The sequence below is a fragment of the Grampus griseus genome (genome assembly GCF_964374135.1).
Source record: "Grampus griseus genome assembly, chromosome: 7".
NCBI lineage: Eukaryota > Metazoa > Chordata > Mammalia > Artiodactyla > Delphinidae > Grampus > Grampus griseus.
Genome location: NC_139001.1, coordinates 62,334,822 through 62,359,370, shown reverse-complemented (window position 1 = coordinate 62,359,370; position 24,549 = coordinate 62,334,822). Strand labels below are relative to the sequence as shown.

General features: G+C 39.1%; 2 protein-coding genes across 4 annotated transcripts in view; one reads left to right on the top strand and one right to left on the bottom strand.

The window, feature by feature from the left end:
* FASTKD1 (FAST kinase domains 1) overlaps positions 1 to 17,894 on the bottom strand; it is a 43,283-nt gene extending 25,389 nt beyond the window's left edge. The window contains exons 1-4 of one of the 2 annotated variants that reach the window (XM_082658727.1): positions 17,825 to 17,894; positions 17,680 to 17,718; positions 6,079 to 6,597; positions 3,337 to 3,405 (exon numbers count right to left, since the gene is read on the bottom strand). In XM_082658727.1, the coding sequence (XP_082514853.1) occupies positions 3,337 to 3,405; positions 6,079 to 6,413 (404 nt within the window). In that variant the 5' untranslated portion in view covers positions 6,414 to 6,597; positions 17,680 to 17,718; positions 17,825 to 17,894. Of the gene's footprint in view, positions 1 to 3,336; positions 3,406 to 6,078; positions 6,598 to 8,598; positions 8,672 to 17,679; positions 17,719 to 17,824 lie in introns of those variants that run through there. The other variant, XM_082658726.1, reaches the window with a different exon arrangement.
* A 46-nt stretch (positions 17,895 to 17,940) lies between these two features.
* PPIG (peptidylprolyl isomerase G) overlaps positions 17,941 to 24,549 on the top strand; it is a 41,201-nt gene continuing 34,592 nt past the window's right edge. Inside the window, exon 1 of one of the 2 annotated variants that reach the window (XM_082657724.1) lies at positions 17,941 to 18,071. The gene's annotated coding sequence lies outside the window, so the exon portion shown is untranslated. Of the gene's footprint in view, positions 18,072 to 18,393; positions 18,452 to 24,549 lie in introns of those variants that run through there. The other variant, XM_082657725.1, reaches the window with a different exon arrangement.

Genomic DNA, 24,549 nt, shown 5'->3' with positions numbered 1-24,549 from the left:
GGCAGGAAGGTAGGGAGTGATTGGAAGAGAGCATGAAAGAAACTTCTGGGAAACTAGTGATATTCTTTGTCTTGATCTTGGTGCTATTACACAGAAGTATAAGTGTATTTTCAGTATGTGAAAATTCATCAAGATGCATACTTATGATTGGTGTAATTTTAAACGATATCCTTTAATAAAATGAGTACTTACAAAAAAAGGCAGAGGGCTTCCCTGGTGGCGCAGTGGTTGGGAGTCCACCTGCTGATGCAGGGGGCGCAGGTTCATTCTCCGGGAGGATCCCACATGCCGCGGAGCGGCTGGGCCCGTGAGCCATGGCCGCTGAGCCTGCGCGTCCGGAGCCTGTGCTCCGCAGCGGGAGGCCACGGCAGTGAGAGGCCCGCGTACCGCAAAAAAAAAAAAAAAAAAAAGGGCAGAGAAAATCTTGACTAAATGTAATCAGTAAACCTTGTTTGGATACTTATTTAAACAAACTGCCTTACAAAAAGACCTTTTTTAGAGCAATCAAGGAAATTTGAACTCAGTTATTAGGGAATTTAAGGAATAATTGTTCATTTTCGTAGGTATAAAAAATGGCATGGTGATTATATATATATTTTTAAAGAGTGTTTTTTGTCTATCAGAAATATATACTAAGGTATTTACTGATGAAATGATACCACAATTTAAACTATACTGAAGGGTAGGGAGGGAACTGGAGGTGATCTAGACAAAACAAGACTGCTATCTGTTGGTAATCGTTGACACTGGATGATGCATACAAAGGAGCTCATTATACTAATTTCTCTACTTTAGTATATGTTTAAAATCTTCCATAATAAAGAGGGTTTTTAATTTGAATTTTAAATGCATGCTAATTATTCTTGCTATGATCCACCATATAGTGTTAATTCATAATAATCTATTCTATTTGAATCATTACAAATTATATTTATATAACAAATTCATAGATATTATAGCAAAATCATTTAATTAAGTTACCATAGTAACAAAAATTTAACATCATAGGCCACCATGACGATAAAAAAATCAGAAATTAACATTTATTCTATGATTCTATTAGAAACTCTACACATAGAATACAAATTAGGGTTTAAAAAATTTTATTACTTAGTATTATAAAAAAATAAAAGTATTGCTACAAATTAAAAAAACACCACATAGAACAAAGTCATTATCACCTGAGCTATTGTGAAATTAAGAAAAATTAAAAAGAAATGTCTGATTCACTGGGAAGTATAATTGCATATCTGTAATTTAATTGTTTAAGTAGTAGAGAGTAAAACCAAAATGAAAAAGGCACCTATTCTACAATTGATTTGTTCAAGATACGTAATACACATACCATTTAATGCTGCTTTGAAGAAAAAAGTTTTGAGCTATTATCAACAATGACCAAATTTAACCCCCAAAGACCCAGTAGAGTCGGCCCTCCGTATCCAAGGGTTCCAAATCCACGGATTCAAGCAACAGCAAATCGAAAATATTCAGTTAAAAAACAAATTTCAGAAAGCTCCAAAGAGCACAACTTGAATGTGCTGCATGCTGAGCAACTATTTACACAGCATTTCCATTGTACTAGGTATTATAATTAATCGAGATGATTTAAAGTAGATGGGAGGATGTCTGTAGGTTTTATGCCAATATTACATCATTTTATATAAGGGACTTGAGCATCCATGGATTTTGGTATCTGAGGGGATGCTAGAACCAATTGTCCTTGGATACTGCGGGAAGACTAGTTTGAATTGCTCATGAAAGCACTAAGATTATTCTCCTTACCCTCAACAAAAAGATAGTTACAGGTAGAGAGCATGCAAAAATGGAGAGAGAAAACAAACAGGTTTAGATAATAAGATTAACTAAAACCACCATTCAGTAAATGAATGTGGAATTTCTAAGCCCAGAGATCTGGTGGGTACCTTGTTTAATCCAGCTCACACAACAAAGGCCTACAGAGCTTTATAAGACTACAACTGTAAGAATTTACCATTGTTTATGCTTTAAACATATGCTGCTACAAAGGAGGAGCTGTAAAGTTTATGCTGCTCCTCTCATCTAAATACAAATAAACAGCTATAGTTTCTTATCTTAGTCAATCCTTTCTCTTCTGCCCTAGGTTACTATTTGGTTTAGAGGGAGCATTGTTCTGTGGTTTTCCTCCTGTCTCTTTCCCACCTTGATTTTCCCTTTCCTCACTAACATTTGCTTTATTCTACTAATGATGGACCTTGGCTATCCAGAACCCCTAGGTTTAAATATTCAAAGTTTTCATAAATAGCCAAAATGAGCTCTGCTACTATCTCAGCTGTTTTATAAACGGAGAGCTTCTCATATATTCTTATAAAACATAAATAATATAGTATAGGATACCATAGGCTTCTCTGTACTCATAATACTCTGAACAAATTTCACATTTTTCTAGATAATTATTTGTTTATTTCTTTTTTTGCTTTCTTTTTTTCTCTTTTTATTTTTTTACAAACCCTTGTGTTGAGGGCTGACTTTCAATAGATCACAGCAGGGAGCTGCTCTGCTACTATGAAACCCCCCACCCAGAAGTAGGTCGTCTACCAATGGTTTAGCACCAGGTTCCCCATGAACGTGGGGTGTGGGACGGGGGAGGGGGCGGCTGTATTTCTGGTCATGCCCCGTTCTAGATGATTATTGATTATGGCAATATGCTAAAGATATAGCTGTGTATAGAGTGGAAAAGAGATCTGAATTGATACTATCCACAGTAGTGGACCTGAAAGCTTCTAAGACACTGTTAGCTTCTAAGACTCTGCTCACTGCCTCTTCATAAAGATGGAGTGATAGACAAGTACCTATAGATGCTGCTAAACAGTTATATAGCTTTCCTTTCTCCTGAACTGGTATCTTCTTTCTCCTTTTATGACTCCTGAACATCTAGGGTTTTTACTGACAGCCTATCACTCAGAATGTTTTTCTTTCTGAAGCAGAACTCTTTCAGAAAAGAAAATTCAGAAAGCCTAGTCCAAGAATAGCAGTGACTCTATTTATATTTTGATTAATTATATATGTTTAAAGCACACTACATTCCACACCCTTAAATAGGGAATATTTGAAATACTTTTCTTTCTCTCTTAAGGAAAAAAACACATTCCCCATTCTTTTCCTACAAGATTTCACCATGCTAAATAAACACACTTTACATGATCAAAAACCCCTCCAAGTAAACTGAATTTAAATACATTTTTTTCAATGAAGCTTGATAGTTAGGCAGCAGCTCCTCATTCTTTCCCTATAAGATTTCACTGTGCTAACCCTGAAAAGGACAACCCTGATCTTAGTTGAAAAACCCAAAGTACTTGCCTTTCCAGTCTTCTCCATGCTTCTGTAACTAGTGCTTCAACTAGCGGGTCATGGGCCTCAAAACCAAACCTCAATAAAATCAAGAGAAAATAATTTTCTATACAGAAACATTTTAAAATTATTAAAAACATACATGCAGTAAGGATTATAATGCAAAAGTAAACCACAAGTTATTATATTCTTACACAATCAGTCCTTATTTCTGGTCTGGTCTCATTTCAGTATTCTGATTTCTTGGTACAATCTAATAAACCCCTATACTTTATCCCATGCCCTTCTCGTCCTTTTATCTGTACATTTCAATGACCTCCACTGAACAATAAAAATGTTCAATGATATATTTTATGTTAAAAGTACACCTAACACGTACTACTTTGCTCTGACCGCAAAAAATATTTCTATAGGAAAAAGTCTGTAAAATAAAGAAAAACTTTAAGTGGGTAATAAAAAATCATTTATAACTCTGCTACTCATAAATATCCACCATCATTAACTTGGAGCATTTCTTTCCAGTTATTTTTCTACATACTTAAAGACATATACATATTTCTTTTACATTTTTATATCCTGCCTTTTTCAGTAAGTTAACATTATATTGTGGACATTTTACCCATATCATTACATATTCTTCAAAACATAATTTTTGGTGGTTGTGTACTATTAATTATGTGAATAAATTATCATTTAAACATTCACCAACTTACTAGGATCTTAGTTTTTCAATATTATAAACAATGTTGGGATGAATAACCATGTACAAGAAACTTTTTTTTTTTAATTTATTTATGTATTTATCTATTTTTGGCTGCTTTGGGTCTTCATTGGTACACGCAGGCTTTCTCTAGTTGTGGAGAGCGGGGGCTACTTTTTGTTGCGGTGTGTGGGCTTCTCATTGCGGTGGCTTCTCTTGTTGCGAAGCACAGGCTCTAGGCACGTGGGCTAGAGCTGTTGTGGCTCACCAGCTCTAGAGCACAGGATCAGTAGTTGCGGCGCAAGGGCTTAGTTGCTCCGCTCCGCGGCATGTGGGATCTTCCCAGACCAGGGATGGAACCTGTGTTCCCTGCATTGGCAGGCAGATTTTTATCCACTGCGCCACCAGGGAAGCCCAAGAATCTTTACATGTATCTCAGATTACTTTCTTAGGATAAATCTTAGAAGCAAAATTACTGGGTCCGAGGACATTTTTATAGTTCTGGATACATATTATACCACCAGAAGCATATGGCAGTTCCTTCACTAACAATGCAAAGCATATACCTTCACTAACAATGGATATTTTCTATATATAATTAAGCAATATATATTATATGTTGTACATATAAAAATCTTTTTAACCGATTTCAACATCTTTATAATGTTAAGGTTAGGTTATTTTTTCTCCTAAAAGTCAAAGACTTTCAGGTTGAGTCATGAAACAAAATCAAACTACATGCTATTTTAAAAACTTGAAAACAAAATTATATTTTACTCTTAAAATCCTTTCCTCACTAAAATATGACTTAGGAGGGATACACAGAAATGCGGTTTGGGGGCAAATCACCATGAAGCAGCATTTCTCCATCTGTGCAGTGTTCTTGTGAGGTGTTCAACACAATGTTTTGTGGATAAGTAAGTTTGGAAAATATCCCCACTGAAAGGTTCACAATATACATTAGCATATGTATATTGAAGAGTCCTGCAGGCTCTGAATGCTCTGAAGTCCAATAAAGATCTGTTTAATTTCGTCTGATTCAGCATTTTCCAAACTAATATGACCACTGAGAAAACAAAACTGATTATCATACACATCCCACGAAGTACCTCAGAGAAAAAACTTTGCAAATCTGAGAAAGATCACCAAAAAAGGGATGTCACTCTTTTTTAGTCTAACACCGCCCACCAGAATAAGTAAAGCCTTAAGCCCCTTTCTTGTATACGCTGACACCCTAATAAAAACAACTGTATCTCTGCTTTATACAGTGCTGACATCTATAGCTACTTAAATGGCCCTTGCACCCTGGATAATTTCACCAATGAGACTAACAAACAGATTAATTTTAACTTTTGTGTCCTTTTTCCCTTTATATAGCTGCTCAATTCTTCATTTAGGGCATCCAGCTCTTCTGAAGGCTGGATTCCCTTGAGAATGATGTAAAATTTCTTTTCTTTTTAAATTTTTTCCCAACCTTATTGATATATGATTAACAAAAATTGTATATATTTAGGTTGTACAGCATAATGTTTTGATATGTATATACACTGTGAAATGATTACCATAATCAAAGAATATCCTTTAAATATCCTTTAAATATCTTTAAAATATTAGATGATCAGGGCAATTCCCTGGTGGCTCAGTGGTTAAGAATCCACCTGCCAATGCAGGGGACACGGGTTCGATCCCTGGTCCGGGAAGATGCCGCAGAGCAACTAAACCCGTGTGCCATAACCACTGAGCCCGCCGTGCTGCAACTACCGAAGCCTGCTCACCTACAGCCTGTGCTCCGCAGCAAGAGAAGCCACTGCAATGAGAAGCCCGCGCACTGTAATGAAGAGTAGCCCCGCTTGCCACAACTAGAGAAAGCCCGCGCGCAGCAACGAAGACCTGATGCAGCCAAAAATAAATAAAATTAAAATTAAATTTAAAAAATTAGCTTATCAGGAAAAAGGGAAAAAAACATTTTTTTCCGTTTAGAGCTTTTTAGAAAATTAAATATAAAAATAAACTACAATCATTTCTATAAAATCTAAAAGTACATTACTTACTGTTGTATGATGTATAACACATTCACCAAGGTATTGTCATTCATGAATTCCATTTTAGTTGTAGCTAAATTATGAAGAGTAAGAAATTGGGGATGGTCTCTGATACATTCCACATTTTTTAACAAGCTGGTCTTCTGCTTTTGAAACTGCCAAAGCATACTGAGTGCACATGCCACTTGCTTTTCTGAAAGTATGGCTTTGTTTTTTTCAATAAGATCAAATATTTGCTCTTCATCTGTACACTTATTCATCCGACTAAGTAATGGTTCGAAACTAAAGGGTCGAAACTGAAACACTCTCCAGGAGAATGGACAAATAGCTCTTAGGCGAAGCATATTGTAAACAATCAGTCTAGGAAAAAAAACTATCTTTTCATTTATATCACAAATTTTCTTATGTAAAGAAAACCATTTGCAACTAGCAGTCAGGTGCAATATGCTGGTATAAAAATAACTGTTTTTCCTTCATTTAGCTTGCTTCCATTATCATGACTCCAAATCCCATTCCAATATGCAATTTCTGTAAAGAAATCAGTTTAACAGAGTTATAACTATCAAATTCCAAAATTCTAATTAAAATAACAAGCTTTTCCTCCATTAATTACACACTTTGTTCTTAGCCTGAACCTGAGAGCAGGATTTAATCCACAACTAAATATCCAGGAAAAGGGGTTTCCTTCCACACTCTATTTTATTTATTTATTTATTTTATTTTAGTATTTATTTTTGGCTGCATTGGGTCTTCGCTGCTATGTGCGGGCTTTCTCTGGTTGCGGTGAGCGGGGGTTATTCTTTGTTGCGGTGCACAGGCTTCTCATTGCAGTGGCTTCTCTTGTTGCAGAGCAAGGGCTCTAGACTCGTGGGCTTTAGTAGTTGTGGCACACGGGCTTCAGTAGTTGTGGCTCGCGGGCTCTAGAGCGCAGGCTCAGTAGTTGTGGCACACGGGCGTAGTTGCTCCGCGGCATGTGGGATCTTCCGGCACTAGGGCTCGAGGCCCACGACCCGCATTGGCAGGCGGATTCTTAACCACTGCGCCACCAGGGAAGCCCCCCACACTCCATTTTAAAAATGATAAATCTGACACTTAACATGAAGTTTTCAAATTTGACTATAAAAGCAGAAGGGAAAAAAAAAAATCCCAACCCAGAAAGAAGCATCTTTTTAAATAGAGGAATAAAACTGCAATAAATAAACATTTTGCCTTTATAGTTTCTACGAAGAGTAGCCATTAATTCAGAGCCATAATAAAAAATGTTTTTTTCAGAGGGATGATTTCTGGTATATTTGCTTTCAAGATAATTTCTCGCTCCTTTCTCCTTGTACACTAAAAGAACTCAAACAGTTTAATCACTATTGACCTTAAGTAGGTTTTAAGCAATAAATGAGATGATTAAAGCCCAATCAGGACATATGAAGAAATCAAGTAATGTAGTTGCGTAGTGATGCAACAGGAGAACCAAAAACAATAAAGAAAAAGAATAATTTGTTTTTAAAATATATTATAAATGTCTATATTTCTAGTTGAGAAACAATGGTTAGAAAAGCTGGGACTAAAATCCTATCATCTAACACTGCTGCAACATTTTACAAAGGACTTTTAAAATACGTTATCCCATTAAATTCTCTCAATTAACCTGCCAGGTAGATGCTATCATTTGCATTTTACAGAGAAAAGCTAGGTTCAAAAAGGTTAAAAAAAACTACTCTAGTACTAATGAAGCTGAGACAACCACCCAGTTCTTTCAACTTGAACATCCTCATTACATTAACAAACCAACACTAAAAGTATGCCTCAGAATCCTATGGCTAGGCCAAAGAAAAAACGATGAGACAATATTGACTACTTTGTGACAATCTGTACAGCATCCCGACCCAAGCCGACTTGGATCACACACATACACAAAAAACTCTGCACAAAGCAGAGTCTCCTGCCTATTCACATCTGAAAGTGGAAAGAACCCACTGGTTACAATACCAAGGTGTCAAGTCCCCAGCTAAGTGACCTTGGGGAAGTGACTTAACCAAAGGAGGGGCCTTGGGACTATAAATGACAGATAGGTTACCCGCCGTGAACAGGTATTGTGCAGGATACACAACGACACCCTTGGCAAATGGCAGGCATCCTCCCCGCTTGGCACACAGTGGAGCTGAACGAATGAATTTGGTCTCCCGGTCCTGGCTGGGAGAGGGATCAGCCCTGCCCTAGTCCTCCGCGCTCCGGGAAATCCAATACCCGGATGAAAGCCTCCGTTTCTCAGCCGAACCCAGGGTCCCGGCCCGAGAATGTGCTCTGATTAAAAAGAAAACCTATCGCCGCCAGCCGGCCGGGACCTGCGGGCAAGTTTTTCCTTCAACGCCAGAGAACTTTTCTGATGGATCGCGGTTAAGCCTGGTTACGAGGGCTCAGAACTCCAGCCTATTCCACGTCTCCCAGCAAGGGACGCAACAGGCTCGGTTGTGTCGCTCACGCCTCCCTCATATCCCAGAGTTTTTAGCCTTTCCTCGAAAGACATCACCTTACCTCTCGTGGTGTCCGTCCCCAAACCATGAAAAGAGGCCGGGCGAACACAGCGTGCACTACCAGAGGCACGCACTACACGCCCAAGGGCACGTCGCGGCGAGGTCGGCGGAATAGACGTCGCTTACGCATTTGGTAGGAATTCTGGGTATTGTAGTTCCTCATTGAGACACTCGGGCCACACATCTTGAAGTTATAGGTCCTTAGGGCACGTGTTTCTCAACTATATGAGGTTTTCTCCCAGTCCGTGAAGACTGATATTTTTATAATATACAGTAGAAATGAATACTTAGAAAAGTGAAATTTGAAAACTTAAACATGGAAAAGACACGTCCAGATTTTTATTTATGTTCAACGTGTATGGAATAACTATCGAATGCTAGAAAAGCATCAAATTTCTCTCAGTTTCTGCACTTGCGTAGTGGTAGGCAGGTACCAGTTCCAGACCACAAAAAATTTAAGAGCTTTATTGAGAAATTATTTACACACCATACGATTCACCCATTTATGGTGTATAATTCAGTGGCTTTTCTTAATTCAGAGTTGTGGAACATCACCACAATCAATTTTAGAATATTTTTATAACTCCAAAAGGAAACTCTGTAACCATTTAGCAGTCACTCCCCCCACACCCCTAACACCCTAGGCAACCACTAATCGCAGAGCACTCTTGGAGTAGCACTGATTTGGATTGTTGGAAACTAGATCAACTGGTAATAAATATGAAAACTGAGGTCGATCTGAATGCACAGGACAGAAGGGGTTTCAGAACAAATGTGAGAAAAAGCATAGGGATGAGACTCAGCATGACCTGTGTCAATGCCCTTCAGTCAAAGACCACCAGGAATACACCTAAAGTTGGAATTACTGGTTGGCTGCAATGAAGCAGAACACACCCTAAGGGGTGTCAAATTAAGATGGTGTTAGAAAGAACTTACTATAGTATTTGGCCTTGTGTTAAGTGATTCAGGGGTTTAAGAGGGACTTTTCTATACATTAGCTGCTGTGAGAATTTCACTGAGTATTTTAATAAACTTTATCTAGAAGGCAGAAAGAACGAAGTGAGGTTGAAGCTGTAATTGGTAAAGAAGCAGCCCTCACTCATATTAGCTAAGATAAGTGGATGTTTGGTCATTTTTTGTGGTTTGGACAATATTCTTTTTTTTAAATAAATTTATTTACTTATTTATATTTGGCTGCGTTGGGTCTTTGCTGCTGCACACAGGCTTTCTCTAGTTGCAGCAAGTGGGGGCTACTCATTGCAGTGCGTGGGCTTCTCCTTGCAGTGGCTTCTCTTGTTGCGGAGCACAGGCTCTAGGCACGCAGGCTTCAGTAGTTGTGGCTCATGGGCTCTAGAGCGCAGGCTCAGTAGTTGTGGCACACGGGCTTAGCTGCTCCGTGGCATGTGGGATCTTCCCAGACCAGGGCTCGAACCCATGTCCCCTGCGTTGGCAGGCAGATTCTTAACCACTGCACCACCAGGGAAGTCCCGGTTTGGACAATATTCTTGTTTTTGTCTGAGTTCAGGTATAATTACGGAATGGTCTTGTTTTGGTCTTGACCCATCAGTCAGAGAGTAACCTTGTTTCATGTTGGCATTCTGTGCAATTGTTATGTTCAACAGAATACCAAGGCTGAGCTATGAGTGCCAGATCAGCTCCTGGCAACAGTAAGGCCTAAATGATAGTGACAGGACAGTTTCTTCACTTGTTAGGGGCTGTTTGTCTCCTTCTCACCTGTTTGTGGAATTATTAGGAGATGAGTCTAAGGAACAAACAGATGCCAACAGCTTGCCTTCCTCTAGAAACACTGTCCATGTGAGAAAAGAAAATCCTTTTTGTTTAGTCACTGTTAGGGACTTTTTCCTTTACTTGCAGCCTACGGCATTCATAAAATACATATTTATATACAAATCACACCTGAGAACAAAACTAGGGTAATAATTTAAATCCACAGCTATAAAATTTCATTTTAGCTAATGATTTAAGTCATGAAGAAGTATCTTTTACAAGGGCTGAGAAGTGGTTAACAAAGGGTGGCTCTAACTTTCCTCTTAGTAAATGTCAATGCCCTTCAGCCAAAACCCACCAGGAACCTGCAGTTGATGGACTTCTTGTTACAGCTCAGGAAAATGAACACTGTAGGAAACCATTTGGCAGCTCAATAAAAGAGTGTTAGAAAGAACCTCTTACAGGATTTGGGCTTTGGTGGGTAATTTCGGGGAGGGCCTAAGGAAGATGAGGTTTGCCCTATCTTGGGTGCTGTCAGGAAACAGGGCAATTCTGTGATTGGGTACCTTAATAAATTTTAACTATAGAGAAGGCTGACCGAAGTGGGGATAAAGCTGAAATTGGTAAAGAAGTAGCATTCATTCATTTAGCAAAAGGGGAATCTTTGGTATTTTGTGTTGCATAGTGAATTTGTCTGATCTTGATGTTCTATGAGATTCCTTATTCCCACAGGAGGCCAACATGCTTTAAATTGTGCCAGATTAGTTTGAAATAACATTGATGCTTAGCTATGAACATCAGATCAGTTTCCAAACATCAGGAACTGTTTTTCTTTTTTATCACAAGTTAATGAATGCTTTTTCTCCTGGAGTAATTCTGCCAGTAAAAAAATGTGTTTGTTGGATATAACACCAAAATTATTGGCACCAAGAGAACAAAATAGGTTAACTGGACTTCATCAAACTAAAAAAACTTGTATGCATCAAAGGACACTATCAACAGAGTGAAAAGGCAACCCACAGAATGGGAGAAAATATTGCAATTGATGTATCTGCAGGGATTAATATTTAGAATATGTAAAGAACTCCTACAACCCAATGACAAAAAGATTTCTTTAATGGGCAAAGGACTTCAATAGACCTTACTCCATGGCCACAGGCACGTGAAAAAATGTTCAAGGGGCTTCCCTGGTGGTGCAGTGGTTGAGAGTCCGCCTGCCGATGCAGCAGACACGGGTTCGTGCCCCGGTCCAGGAAGATCCCACATGCCGCGGAGCGGCTAGGCCCGTTAACCATCGCCGCTGAGCCTGTGTGTCCAGAGCCTGTGCTCCGCAACCAGAGAAGCCACAACAGTGAGAGGCCCAAAGTGTATGTATTATGTGACCCAATAATTTCACCTCTGGCTATCTTTCCTACAGATTTATAAACCTCAATATATAAGGATATACATAAAAGGATGTTTATTACAATATTGTTTATATTAACCAAAACTTGAAACAACTGAAATGTCCAATAGGAGAATGACTAGATAAATTATAGTATGCCCATACTATGGAATGCTGTATAGCTATCAAAGACGTTCATGGTTTTTTGTTTTTTGTTTTTTTTTTGTGGTACGCGGGCCTCTCACTGCTGTGGCCTCTCCCATTGCAGAGCACAGGCTCCAGACGCGCAGGATCCGGGGCCATGGCCCACGGGCCTAGCCGTTCCGCAGCATGTGGGATCCTTCCGGACTGGGGCACAAACCCGTGTCCCCTGCATCAGCAGGCAGACTCTCAACCACTGCGCCACCAGGGAAGCCCCTATACTTTTATTCAAATGAAAGCATAATATGTAATATGTGTGATGTGATCTCATTTTTGTCAAAGGGAGGGAGGAAGGATACTAAATAAGGATTTTTTAATGTTACAATAGGAATAGAGAAGAGTATCATTGGATACCTCAAGGAAATGTAATTGGAAAGGGTTAGGGGCAATTATTAAATTTTAAACCTCTATAGAATGTTCAAATTTATACACTTGTTTATATTACTGTGAAATATATGTGACAATAGACATGCACTTTTAAAAAGTTAAACATAATATTGGCAATATAATAGAAAATTAGAACAATAATTTATTTATCTATGGGTAGAAGCAAAAATTTTCATTGTTCTAAAGTAAATGTAGGTTAATTGTAGTAGTCCAGCCCATCTACTTCCCCTCTCTTGGTATCAGACTCCATACTTCACACTACAAAGACTGAAATGACCCAGGCTAGACCAAATCTAGTACTGCTTCAGGACCTTGGCCTATTAGATGGGTAATGATGTCTGCTGTAATGAATAAAGCCAAATATCAATGGCTTAATCTACAGAATTTGATTTCTCAATCACATCACAGTACAACCAGTGGGTATCCCTGGTCAGTGGAGGACTTTTCTCCACACAGAGATTCAGGAAACTAGGCTTCTTCAATAATCTCCCAAGCCTTTAAAATACTCTGGATCCAGCTGATGGAAACAGGAAGAGATGACATGGAAAAGCACAGCACTTCATAAATATCTTGGTCTGGATGTAATACACATCATTTTCATGCACTTTCCACTGATGAGAAGTATTTGCATATGCTTACTCAGATGCAAGAAAACGTAGTTCTTAGCAGGACAGACATTTCCCCGTGACACCCCTTACTTTGTAAGGGGAGGCACAAACATTTCCCAGTGACATCCCTCACTTTGTAAGAGGAGGCACAAACATTTCCCAGTGACACCTCTCACTTTGTAAGGGAAGGCACAAATTTGGGGGCTGTCACTGCAATGCTAATCGAAGACTTTTCTGGCATTTTATAATTGGAGCTGGCAGAGACTCCGTTTATCAAGATGTGACATAGCCTCTTGAAGGAGTCAGTCAAGAGAATGAAGCCAAAAAACAGGTAAGTAGAATTAGACAAGAGAGAAGTTCTGTGACATTCCATCTATTTTTTCTTCTCTGTATTGGTTATACACTGCTGTATAAAATACATGCCCAAACTTAATGAATTAAAATAACATTTATTATCCCACAGCTTCTGTGGATCAGAAATTCAGAAGTAGCTTAGCAAAACAGTTCTGGCTCACAATTTCTAATGTAATTGAACTCAGATGTCAACAAGGACTGGAGTTATTTGAAGGCTTGACTGAGGCCAGAGGATTGCTTTTAAATGGCTCACTCACATGGCTGTTGGCAGGAGGCCTCAATTCCTCTATGGCTTTTTCCAGGAAGCCTGTTTCTTGCCACACGTGCCTCTCCATAGTCTGCTTGAGTGTCTTAAAGACATGGCAGCTGATTTCCCCTAGAGTGACTGATCCAAGAGACACAGCAAGGAGGAAATCAAAATGCTTTTATGACATAGTCTCCAAAAATCACAAACTATCACTTTGCCTTAGTCGTTGGAAGAAAGTCACATTAAGGAACTTACGGACATGTTTTTAAAGCCACCACAGTGTCCAACAGTTTTGTTTCACGAAGCAATACATTCCCAATTTTACCTAAACTACTTCAAGCTGGGCATCTCTTATTTGCAAACGAGAGTTCTCACTAATATTGGAATCAAACGGCACATACAGGGCTTCCCTGGTGGTTCAGTGGTTGAGAGTCCACCTGCCGATGCAGGGGACACGGGTTCGTGCCCGGGTCCGGGAAGATCCCACATGCCGCGGAGCGGCTGGGCCTGTGAGCCATGGCCGCTGAGCCTGCGCGTCCGGAGCCTGTGCTCCGCAATGGGAGAGGCCACAACAGTGAGAGGCCCGTGTACCACCAAAAAAAAAAAAAAAAAAAAAAAAGGCACATACAACAAAAATATTGTACAACCACTTCAGAAAACTCATTGGCAGTGTCTACCAAAGCTGATTCTATCCACACCCTAAGATCCAACAATTCCATTCCTAGGTATATTTCCAACGTACGTGCAAAATATATGTGCTCCAATATACCAGATTCAAGAATTTCATAAAAACTTTATTCATAATATCTAAAACTCAAAAACAACACAAATATCCATCTAAAGTAGAATGGATAAATTATTCAATACCCATTGAGATGGTCAATTTTATGTGTCAACTTGACTGGGCCAAGGGCTACCCAGATTAAACATTATTTTTAGGTGTGTCTGTGAGGGTGTTTCTGGATGAGATTAGCATTTGAACTGGTGGACTCAGTAAAGTAGACTGCCCTCCCCAATGTGGGTGGGCATTATCCAGTCCATGGAGGGCCTTAATAGAACAGGAAGGCACAGGAAGGAGGAATTCACCCCTTCTGCTTCCTGCCTGACTGCTTAAGCTGGGATATTGGTCTTCCGCCCTTGGACTGAGATTTTCACCATCAGCTCCCCTGGATCTGGAACTTGGACTGGAATTATACCACCGGCTTTCCAGGGTCTCTAGCTTGCAGACAGCAGATTGTGAGACTTTTCAGCCCTCATAATCACGTGAGTCAATTCTTCATAATAATTCTCTTCCTATTTATATCCTATTCCTTCTGTTTCTTTGGAGAACCCCAACTAATACACACATATAATGGAGTACTATACGGACATTAGAAATAACAAACTATTGTTGCACGCAGCAATATTGATAATCTCACAAACACAACGTTGAGCAAAAAAGCCAGCCACAAATGAATATATATGCATAATTCCATTTATATAAGTTTCTAAAACAGACAAAACTAATATATGCTGATGGAGCTCCAAATAGAAATTATCTTTGATAGGGGTGGGGTGATAGCATTATGGGGTGGGGGTATGAGGGGCGCTTCCAGGATGCTGATATTGCTCTATGTCTTAATCTAGTGGAGGTTACACCTGTATGTTCACTTTGTAAAAATGTATGAAGCTATACTTACGGTTTATGAATATATGTTAAACTTTAATTTTAAAATCCTACTCTTAAAAAAGGCATACAAAGTAAGTTAAGGTCTAACTGAAGTCACCCCTTGAAACCCCGTTTTGATGATTATAAAATTTTTTTCTTTAAATCTGTTAATAAAAGTGATTCTAACAGTTCACCTACAAGTGCTAGAGTCTAAATGTATTTCAAAATGCTAGCAACATCACAGCAAATCTTGTGTGCTCATAGTACGAAATGGTCACATAAACTAATTATGCAAATAACTATCTTTTTTTAAAAATAAATTTATTTTATTTTTGGCTGTGTTGGGTCTTCGTTGCTGAGCACAGGCTTTCTCTAGTTGCGGCGAGCGGAGACTACTCTTCATTGTGGTACACAGGCTTCTCATTGCAGTGGTTTCTCTCATTGTGGAGCATGGGCTCTAGGTGCATGGGCTTCAGTAGTTGTGGCACACGGGCTCAGTAGTTGTGGCTCACAGGCTCCAGAGCACAGGCTCAGTAGTTGTGGCATATGTCAATATTACATTTCTCAGTACCTTGTAATTGGGTTTGGCCTTGTCTTATTTCTGGACACATGTCAATATTACATTTCTCAGTACCCTGTAATTGGGTTTGGCCCTGCGATTAAGTTTTTGTTGATGGAATTAGAGGCAAAGTGGCATGTATTACTTCCTTGTTTAGGCCTTAAGACATAACCTCTTTCCTTCCTGCTGCCTGAAACCGGCTATACACTCTAATCATGCAATGTCAAGGCCCTGGAGCATATTGGAATTATATATAAGGAACTCAAGGTCCTGACTGACTATATGGAGTAAAGCTGCCCTCTGATCTGGCCCTCTCACCTCAGATCTATTATGTAAGAGAGAAATAAATCCTTTGTTCTTTAAGCCACCATATTAATGTAGATAATAATACTTCCTGTTACTTGCAACATCTTCCTTCTTGGAACAATAAATCCATGTCAAATCTATTTGGGAAAGTTTTGGATTTCACAGACCAATGAAATTTCAACATGTTTGAGACCCAGCAAAGCATGCCAATTTTTCATTTGTCCAAGTAAGGACATCTAGAGAAAGAAAACAACTATCACATTCTATAACCATCTGAGAAAAGGTGATATGCTTAATTAAAATGAACAAAACAACTTATTTGGCTGTGCCACATGGCTTATGGGATTTTAGTTCCCCGACCAGGGATTGAACCTGGGGCCCCAGCAGTGAAAGTGCTGAGTCCTAACCATTGGACCAACAGGGAATTCCCCCCAAAACAACTCTTCTTAAGAAAAGAGCAGTGAAAACTTTGTCATAGTTCAGCACCAGCCACCAGTCCTTGAATGGACATTTGTAATGCTGCTTCAAAACTTCTTTCAAGAATCTTCTAAAATCTGACCATTTATAATGTATACTATATCTAAGTACTTATTAATATTTTACTGTTAAATAATTCTTCAGTCACTTCATATGAAAGTCTATCTCTCTAGGAAGATAGTATATTCTAGAACAAGATTAGTAATGTCACCTTTGTACACCTCAAAATGTTAACTATGGTATAATCTGTAATATATCCTCAAAGATGTCTCTGACTGAATGGGTGGGAAAGAGGGAGAATACACCAATGTCACAGCAATGCCACACATTACCTCTACTAGTAAGTAGAAATCTAAAAAATAAATCTGTATATCATAGCTAAATAAAAATATATTCTGAAGGAAGCTGAACAAAAGTCAAACAAACCAACGCTTAAAAAATCTATCTTAATAGAGTGCTCAGTATAAATCGGATTTTTAAAGGTATTGTAGAATTCCCCTCCTCACTGCAAAGTGTAAATTCATACAACCTCTGAACTGTTCAAAGAGGAGTATGCTGCTGCTCCCCTGCAATGAAGGCAATGGCTTAAAAGTGGCAGGGATTGTCCTCTCAGTTTTACATTTAATAAAATTGGTGAAGATGCTTAAGAGTACCACATGCCCGACTGCTGTTGATAATTACTAATTTACCTCAGGTAAATGAGTGAAAAATTTAAATGATTGTAACTTAACGTTCTTTTCATATAGTAGTAAAATCTAAGTCCTCTTAGCTGTTTCCTTTAAAACTCACTCACCCCATATCTCCACAATGATTGCCGCCAACTCCCCTGAATAGCAGGGGGAATTAATTCTAAAAATCTAGGGATTCTCAGCCTGTTAAAACAATTAAATAACAATATATGTCCCAAAATAGTGGTCTCCCCTGCAGAACTGGATTTGCAGTCAAAGCCTTGCTCTGGTATTTAGGAACAGTGTGTCTGGGAGGGAGGCACTTATCTTCCCTGAGCCTCAATTTCTTTACCTGTGAAACAAGGATAATAATCTGTATCATGGGGCTGCTGTGAGAATATTTAAAAACGACAACAAAGAGCGTCAATGCCCTTTATAATTTCCTCCTTTTGTCAAATAGCACTTTGTTCATCTGTTTTTTAGAACTTGTGTCATAGCGTTAACTGGAAGCTGACCTGGAAGCTCCTTGAAGGTAGGGTCTCCTTCCCAGCAACCTGGCAGAGGATCAATAAATGTTTATTAAGTGAAGCACTTCATTTCACGAACGACATGGCGGTTACAAACGCTCTCAATCAACTCACACAGAAAGCATTAAGTTACCTATAAACCAGGCATTTAACAGACACAAAACTCCTAGAACTCCGGGGAGGGTGAGATGACGCGAGCGACGGATCACCCGAAGATGAGGTCCGCCGCGCCGTGACGTACTTCCGGCGCGACGCTTTCCCTCCACGCCGGGACTGGGGGGAGGGAGGCGGTCATTGGCCTTAGCGCCTTTTCTGGCGGCGGTAGATTTGAAGCGATTTAAAGGACTGGACCCCGGGAAGAGGAGAGTGTACTAGTGCAAGTAGGTCGCGCGGGGCCCGTGTTGTTTCGGTGGCGTCCTTTGCAGCAGTGCCGGGGTACGAGAGCGGGAAGGGCCCGAGGAGAGGGGCGGAGCCGACGCGATAGGCCCAGACCGACTTTACCGTCTTCCCCTCGAGGTATCGGGGCTGCCAGGTGCCAGAGGCGGCCCCCAAGGATCGTGACGCTAGCTTTGCAGCTCTTGCGGCCTTCTAACCGTGCCTCACGGGCCTGGGAAACGGCCTTCCCCCTGCCCGCCCCCGCCCTCTCCGCTCGGGCGCACACCTCCCTCCCTGACGCATTTTGCCGCACAAGCTGTAATATGGCGGCAGCGATGGTGGCCTGAACTCTAGGGAGCCGGGGTGATTTTGATGCTTCAAAATCGTAAGACTAAGCACGAATGCGGGGTAGGTGGGAGGACAGGTGGGGAAGTGGGACGCGTTACCTGCCGTCCTGTCAGATTAGGGTTGGAGAGTGGCAGGCGAGGAGCCAGGATCTCAGGGTTTAAGATTAGGCTAGGCTTTCCCCGTACTCCGACCTTTTCCTCTCACAGCCGGTTATCGTGCGTGGTGAAGTGACACAGGCCACTTAGTTCTCCTGAAACTCAAATCCAGGCTCTTCCCTTCTCATCCCAGAGCTGACTCCAAGTTCTCCCACGGTTCCGAGGAGCTGTGAGCAGTGCAGGCCTTTTTGGAGGAGATAGTTACTGTTTTGGAGGAGGGTGATGGCTTCGGAGCTCCATATGCCTTGGGGGAAGTGTGCGAATTTGCTTCGTCTTTAGTCTTTTAAGGTGTTGAATCGAGGTCTGCGGGAATGGAAAACTCAGTCGTTTTGGAAATGTTACAAAAGCACCATTTTGTGCATTGATTTTAATTTCTTCCCACAACAGTACTTTATGCAGGACCAAGTTTTTGCAATGGTGATCAGAAATACAACCAAGGAACAATTAAGTGTTTTGGAAATTAGGGGGTACGTTAATTTTCAGTAGCTTAAAACCAGATAGAAAAGTATGTGAGTGAGTCTTTGGATTACCGTTTGGCAAAGAATGGCCAGTAATTTCCCGGTTTGTATAGACGATGGAGAGGGGGTGCGTAAACATTTTCTGAAATCGAGGTATAAAATCCAGAAAAGGCACAGATATCTAGAATGGCTGTTTCTCTCATTCATATTTTTTATGCATCTGAAAATTTACCCATTTTATCTTCCGCTCCTCCTTTTTTTAGTTTAACCATTTGAGATGGGATTATTTCTATGAGAAATTACATACTTCGGTTTTAAACAGAGCTCATTTTACATTAACGTTTTCTAATTTATGATTCAGGATTGTTGGTGTCCTGAGATCCTAATGGGTCTTGTCTTGTAGTAGGATTCTGTGCTTTTTTCGTTTTATTTTTTAACTTTGTTTACCTTTTTAAGGTTTTTGTCTTTGCAGACTCTTGTCTTCCCCTGTTGTCGGGGGTGTACAAGTATACAAACTTCCTAGGTCAGAAACTTTGAATTTGTTTCTGGCCCAACCATCTTTCTGAACCTCAGTTTTATTTCATCTATAAAATGATATTTGATTTCAGACTGTCGTCAGCTGTGGGCTTCAAACATAAATATTCAAGGTTGCTAAAATTCTGTGTAAAAGAACTCCGCAGTTCTCGAATGAGTGAAGTGAAGAGCATACATTACATTTATTGTGACTTGTTAAAGGCCTTTGATTTTTCGTGCTTGTTATTGTGGTCTTGCAGTATCGGTGGCCTCTAAGTAAAGTCTTTGTCCTTTTGATATTTTGCATATTTTAAATTAGATTTCCTATCAGGCAGCATCCATTCTCTATGCAAAGGGAAATTGGTAGCCTTCATAGTAGGATGAACTAGTTCTATTAGTTATCAGGACACCATCTACAATTAATTCTTCAAATGTTGCTCTTTTAAGAAATACATGTTGATGTTTTCCCTTGTTTTTTTTTTTTTTTTTTTTTTTTTGCGGTACGCGGGCCTCTCACTGTTGTGGCCTCTCCCGTTGCGGAGCACAGGCTCCGGACGCGCAGGCTCAGCGGCCATGGCTCACGGGCCCAGCCGCTCCGCGGCATGGGGGATCTTCCCGGACCGGGGCACGAACCTGTGTCCCTGCATCGGCAGGCGGACTCTCAACCACTGCGCCACCAGGGAAGCCCTCCCTTGTTTTATTTGTAGGATATTTCAACAGAATTATAATGTATTTATTTTCTGTATCCTGATGTACTAAGGTGTCTTACTTGTTCTATGTAGTTGGAATCCATAGATAATTAATTCAAGTGATTTGAAGAGTTTGTTGCAAATCTCACTGCTACGTAGTGGTATTCTTTTTTTTTCTTTAATATTAGCACCAAGTTTCAGTTTTCATTTGATTAAGTGTCAATAGTTTTGACCTGGTTTAATGCATATATGGTCTCCATAAGAACTCAGTATATTTTTATTTCCGTAAGGCAAATCTTGCATCTTGAAATTTACTACAGGCAGTATTATAAATACTCAGAGAAAACTGCTGTAACTGGGACTGTGTACTTTTAGTGCCAGACAGGAAATCTTTTGCACTTTGTTTTAGTTTGAGTAGTGGCTTAAAATGATTACCAACTTGTTCTTGAAATTTAAATACATCATACTTATAAGTATAGATATCAATTTTTGGTATTAAAATGGTTATTTTTAAAACATGAATGATTCCTTAACTTACTGATTTTTAACTTGCATGAAGCCTGGTGGTTTATATATTAAGCTACTGTTAATTGTGCATAAAGTTTAGCTTAAGGTTTATTCATAATTAAATCATTGCATTGTGGTCATATGGCGAAAAGTAAAATTATGTAAGCCATTATCTGGAATATTTGTGAATAAGCTAGTTTCTACAGTGAAGCTGTAGTCTTAACCAGAAAACTCTTGCTTTTTTTTCCGCTTGTGACTTTGAACCAGTCACTTCAGCTCTCTAATCCTCTTGTTGTCGGTGTATAAAATCAGAAGATTGGACCAGATTATCTATTTCCTTCAAACTTCAAAAGTGTGTAATTTTTTATTTAGGAGTTACTGGATTGAATAACATTGCTAGTATGGTGTGATTCTATCGCTGAAGACAGTGGGATAAATTTATCATTATAAGAGTTTAGATAATTGCAGGTAAAATATTAATATTAGGAGAGATTTCCCAGTTAGTATATGCTTTTTAGTTTGATACTAACATAGTTGTACTATGTTTTTATGTCTCTCGGATTGTATGTGCAAAAAGTTATTTAACACCGAACTTGGCAACATTACAACTTTTCTCTTTAAGTTTTCTGAAGGATTTAAGAATTTAGTAAGTGCCTATACACTGTTAATTATGTTTTTACCAGGGCCGAGGTTTGTGACTGTCAGAGACACTAAGGGAAGGGGAACTGTGCAGAAGATCATAGTTGCCTTTTTCTGACACCTCAGAACGTTAACTTGTTTGTACTTAATTCGCTAGCAATCTGGCATTCGTAAACGTATTTATATGTTTTTTAAGCAATCCTTTTTTTTTTTTTTTGCTGTACGTGGGCCTCTCACTGTTGTGGCCTCTCCCATTGCGGAGCAGAGGCTCCGGACGCGCAGGCTCAGCGGCCATGGCTCACGGGCCCAGCCGCTCCGCGGCATGTGGGATCTTCCAGGACCGGGTCACGAACCCGTGTCCCCTGCATCGGCCGGCGGACTCCCAACCACTGCGCCACCAGGGAGGCCCTAAGCAATCCATTTTTATTTCTCATTTGATCTCTGTGAATTACATTAAGGTAGGGTAAAGAATGAATGTAAAATGTGAATGTTAGATTGCCATCTTTGAAAGTAATCTTCAAGATCTGCTATAGTTTTAGTTAAACTTAATATGATTGCACTTAGAGGTGGAAGACTTATATGAAAATTGTTACCTTTTTATTAAACTTAAGCAAATGAGAACTTCCCATCTTTGTTTCTTGGTTTTGAACTGAAGATGTTCTCTCTTATAGTGGATTCTGTTTAAAGAAAAAGAAAAGAAAATAGACACTTAATAGAATGCAGCCCTAGAAGGCAGATCTAGAAAACAGGCTCTATTTCAACTGTGGAATAGGCCGAGAAGATTTACTAACTACAGATACGTATTAGCGATACCCCAGGTGAGAAGCAGTACATATGGGAGAAAAGGTACTGAGTAAGAGTCAGCTTCTGCTCATGCCTTAACTCGCATTCTCTTTGGTAATGTAGTCCTGGGCCAGACATTATGCTTGGTGTTGAAGATATAAAGGATCTGAGTTCAAGGAGTTTACAGACAAGTTTATGATAATGAAAATAAAATTGAACAAATGAGAATCATTTGAACTTTAGAGAGTTGGGGTGAAATTCCCAGAGTGTACTTTGGCTATGTTAAATTTTTAAGGACACTTAGGAATTAGCCAAGGGAATCAGAAATGTCAAAGACCCGCTTGTCATCTTAATAGTTAAAAGTATTTACTGTCTCCTTTTTCAAGACCAAATGCTATGCTCACTCCCTCATACTGTGTGAAACTTCCAGGTAATTCTTTGAATGTAATAAAGTCACTGCATTATTTATTGCCTAATTACAAATACCATGTTCTTTACTATATATTTTAATAATTAGTTGCCTGTGTCCTTCTCCTGCCCCCCCAATCCTTCATGTTACTTTAGGGTGAATATGGAAATTATTTTATGTATGAAACTACAAGATTAAACTTTTTACTTATGAATTTGTTACATCTCTCTGATATTTTTATGAAATACATTTGTTGCAGAAGTTTATACATCCTGGCATTTAATATTTTGAAATTTTGTTACATTATATATTGTTGACACACAAAAATGACTGATAGTGTTGATAAACATTTAAAACAACATATTGTAATTCTATCTGGTTAGAAGAAAGTGGAAGAATGTATATAAAAGTGTTAAAAGTCAGTATTTCATGCATTTTTGTGTACTCTTTTTTCAGTGAGCTTATTAACTTTGCTGATTATCTTTAAAAGTATTTTCATTATAAATAAAGTAGATGATATTAAGTATGAAATACTTACAGAGTCAGGCAGGTGAGGTGAATGCAAGAGGTCAAGTAGATGATAAATGGTAATGGCTAACATGCAATAGTGGAAACTAGGTCGAACTGGAACATATATACCTCATCTAAAGGGGCACACTATGCTAATTGCTGTACAGGAGTGGGGCATGTTGCTACATATGGTGATTTTTTTTTAAAGAAAAATTTATATCTGCATTTTATAAAACAGCTGCAACTCATTTAGATTAAACAACTTTGCAGTGAACAGTTCGCCTGCAGACTACTGCTCTGAAAGCTGTCTTTATGTACTATCCTTAGGAAATTCATGACTTACTTTATTGAAAATTGCATAGACTTGAAAATTGCATAGGCTTGACTTTTTCCCCTGAATTGTATTTTTGATCTCTCAGTATTTTCTCTTTACTCTTTCTTGAAAAAAAAAAGGAAAGAAAAATTGACCAGATATTTGTCTTGTGTTTGATTTTAGATATTGTAATACCAGGAAATAATAAAGAGGAAATACTGTGTCCTGCTTCTGATTAGATAAAATTTGATTTCAGTAATGTCAGAGACATAGCATTGAGCCATCTTTTGTGTCACCATTGTTCTTCATTAGCTACTAATATTAGAACATTTACATACTCAAGATATTTGTACAGTGCTTTTAATAATAATATGGTGTCTTTCATCTTTCTTAAACTTAAGGCATATTTGATTTGTTATTTCAAGCAACCATTTAAATCTATTTCTATGAAAAGTACAGTATCCCCACATGGTATAACATAAATATATATTATAACCACACACAGACATGTATATTATAATCTTAGAAAATTATATGTACATTTTCTATTCTATTATGAATTTTTTATTATTAGCAGCAGTTATGTTTGTTAAAGAAAGTAGAAAGAAGTACAGTGAGGCAAAAACACTCTCCAGTCTTAAAACCAAACACCGTAGTGATTATTTCCTTTCAATCTTCCTTTTTTTTTTTTTTTGGCTGCGTTGGATCTTCCTTGCTGTGCACGGGCTTTTCTCTAGTTGCAGCGAGTGGGGGCTACCCTTTGATGTGCTGCGCAGGCTTCTCATTGTGGTGGCTTCTCTTGTTGCGGAGCACAGGCTCTGGGTGCGCGGGCTTCAGTAGTTGTGGCTCATGGCCTCTAGAGCTTAGGCTCAGGAGTTGTGGTTCACGGGCTTAGTTGTTCCACAGCATGTGGGATCTTCCCGGACCAGAGCTCGAACCCATGTCCCCTGAATTGGCAGGCGGATTCTGAACCACTGTGCCGCCAGGGAAGTCCTCCTTTCAGTTTTTTTTTTCTTTTTGTAAATCTTTGAATTTCAGGGTTAGGAGTAGTTTATAATTATTATAATAATAATATTGCATATACTGTTTTATATCTTGATTATTTTTAACAAATTATGAGCATTTTCCAAATTATTAATCTTTGTAAGCATTGCTTCCA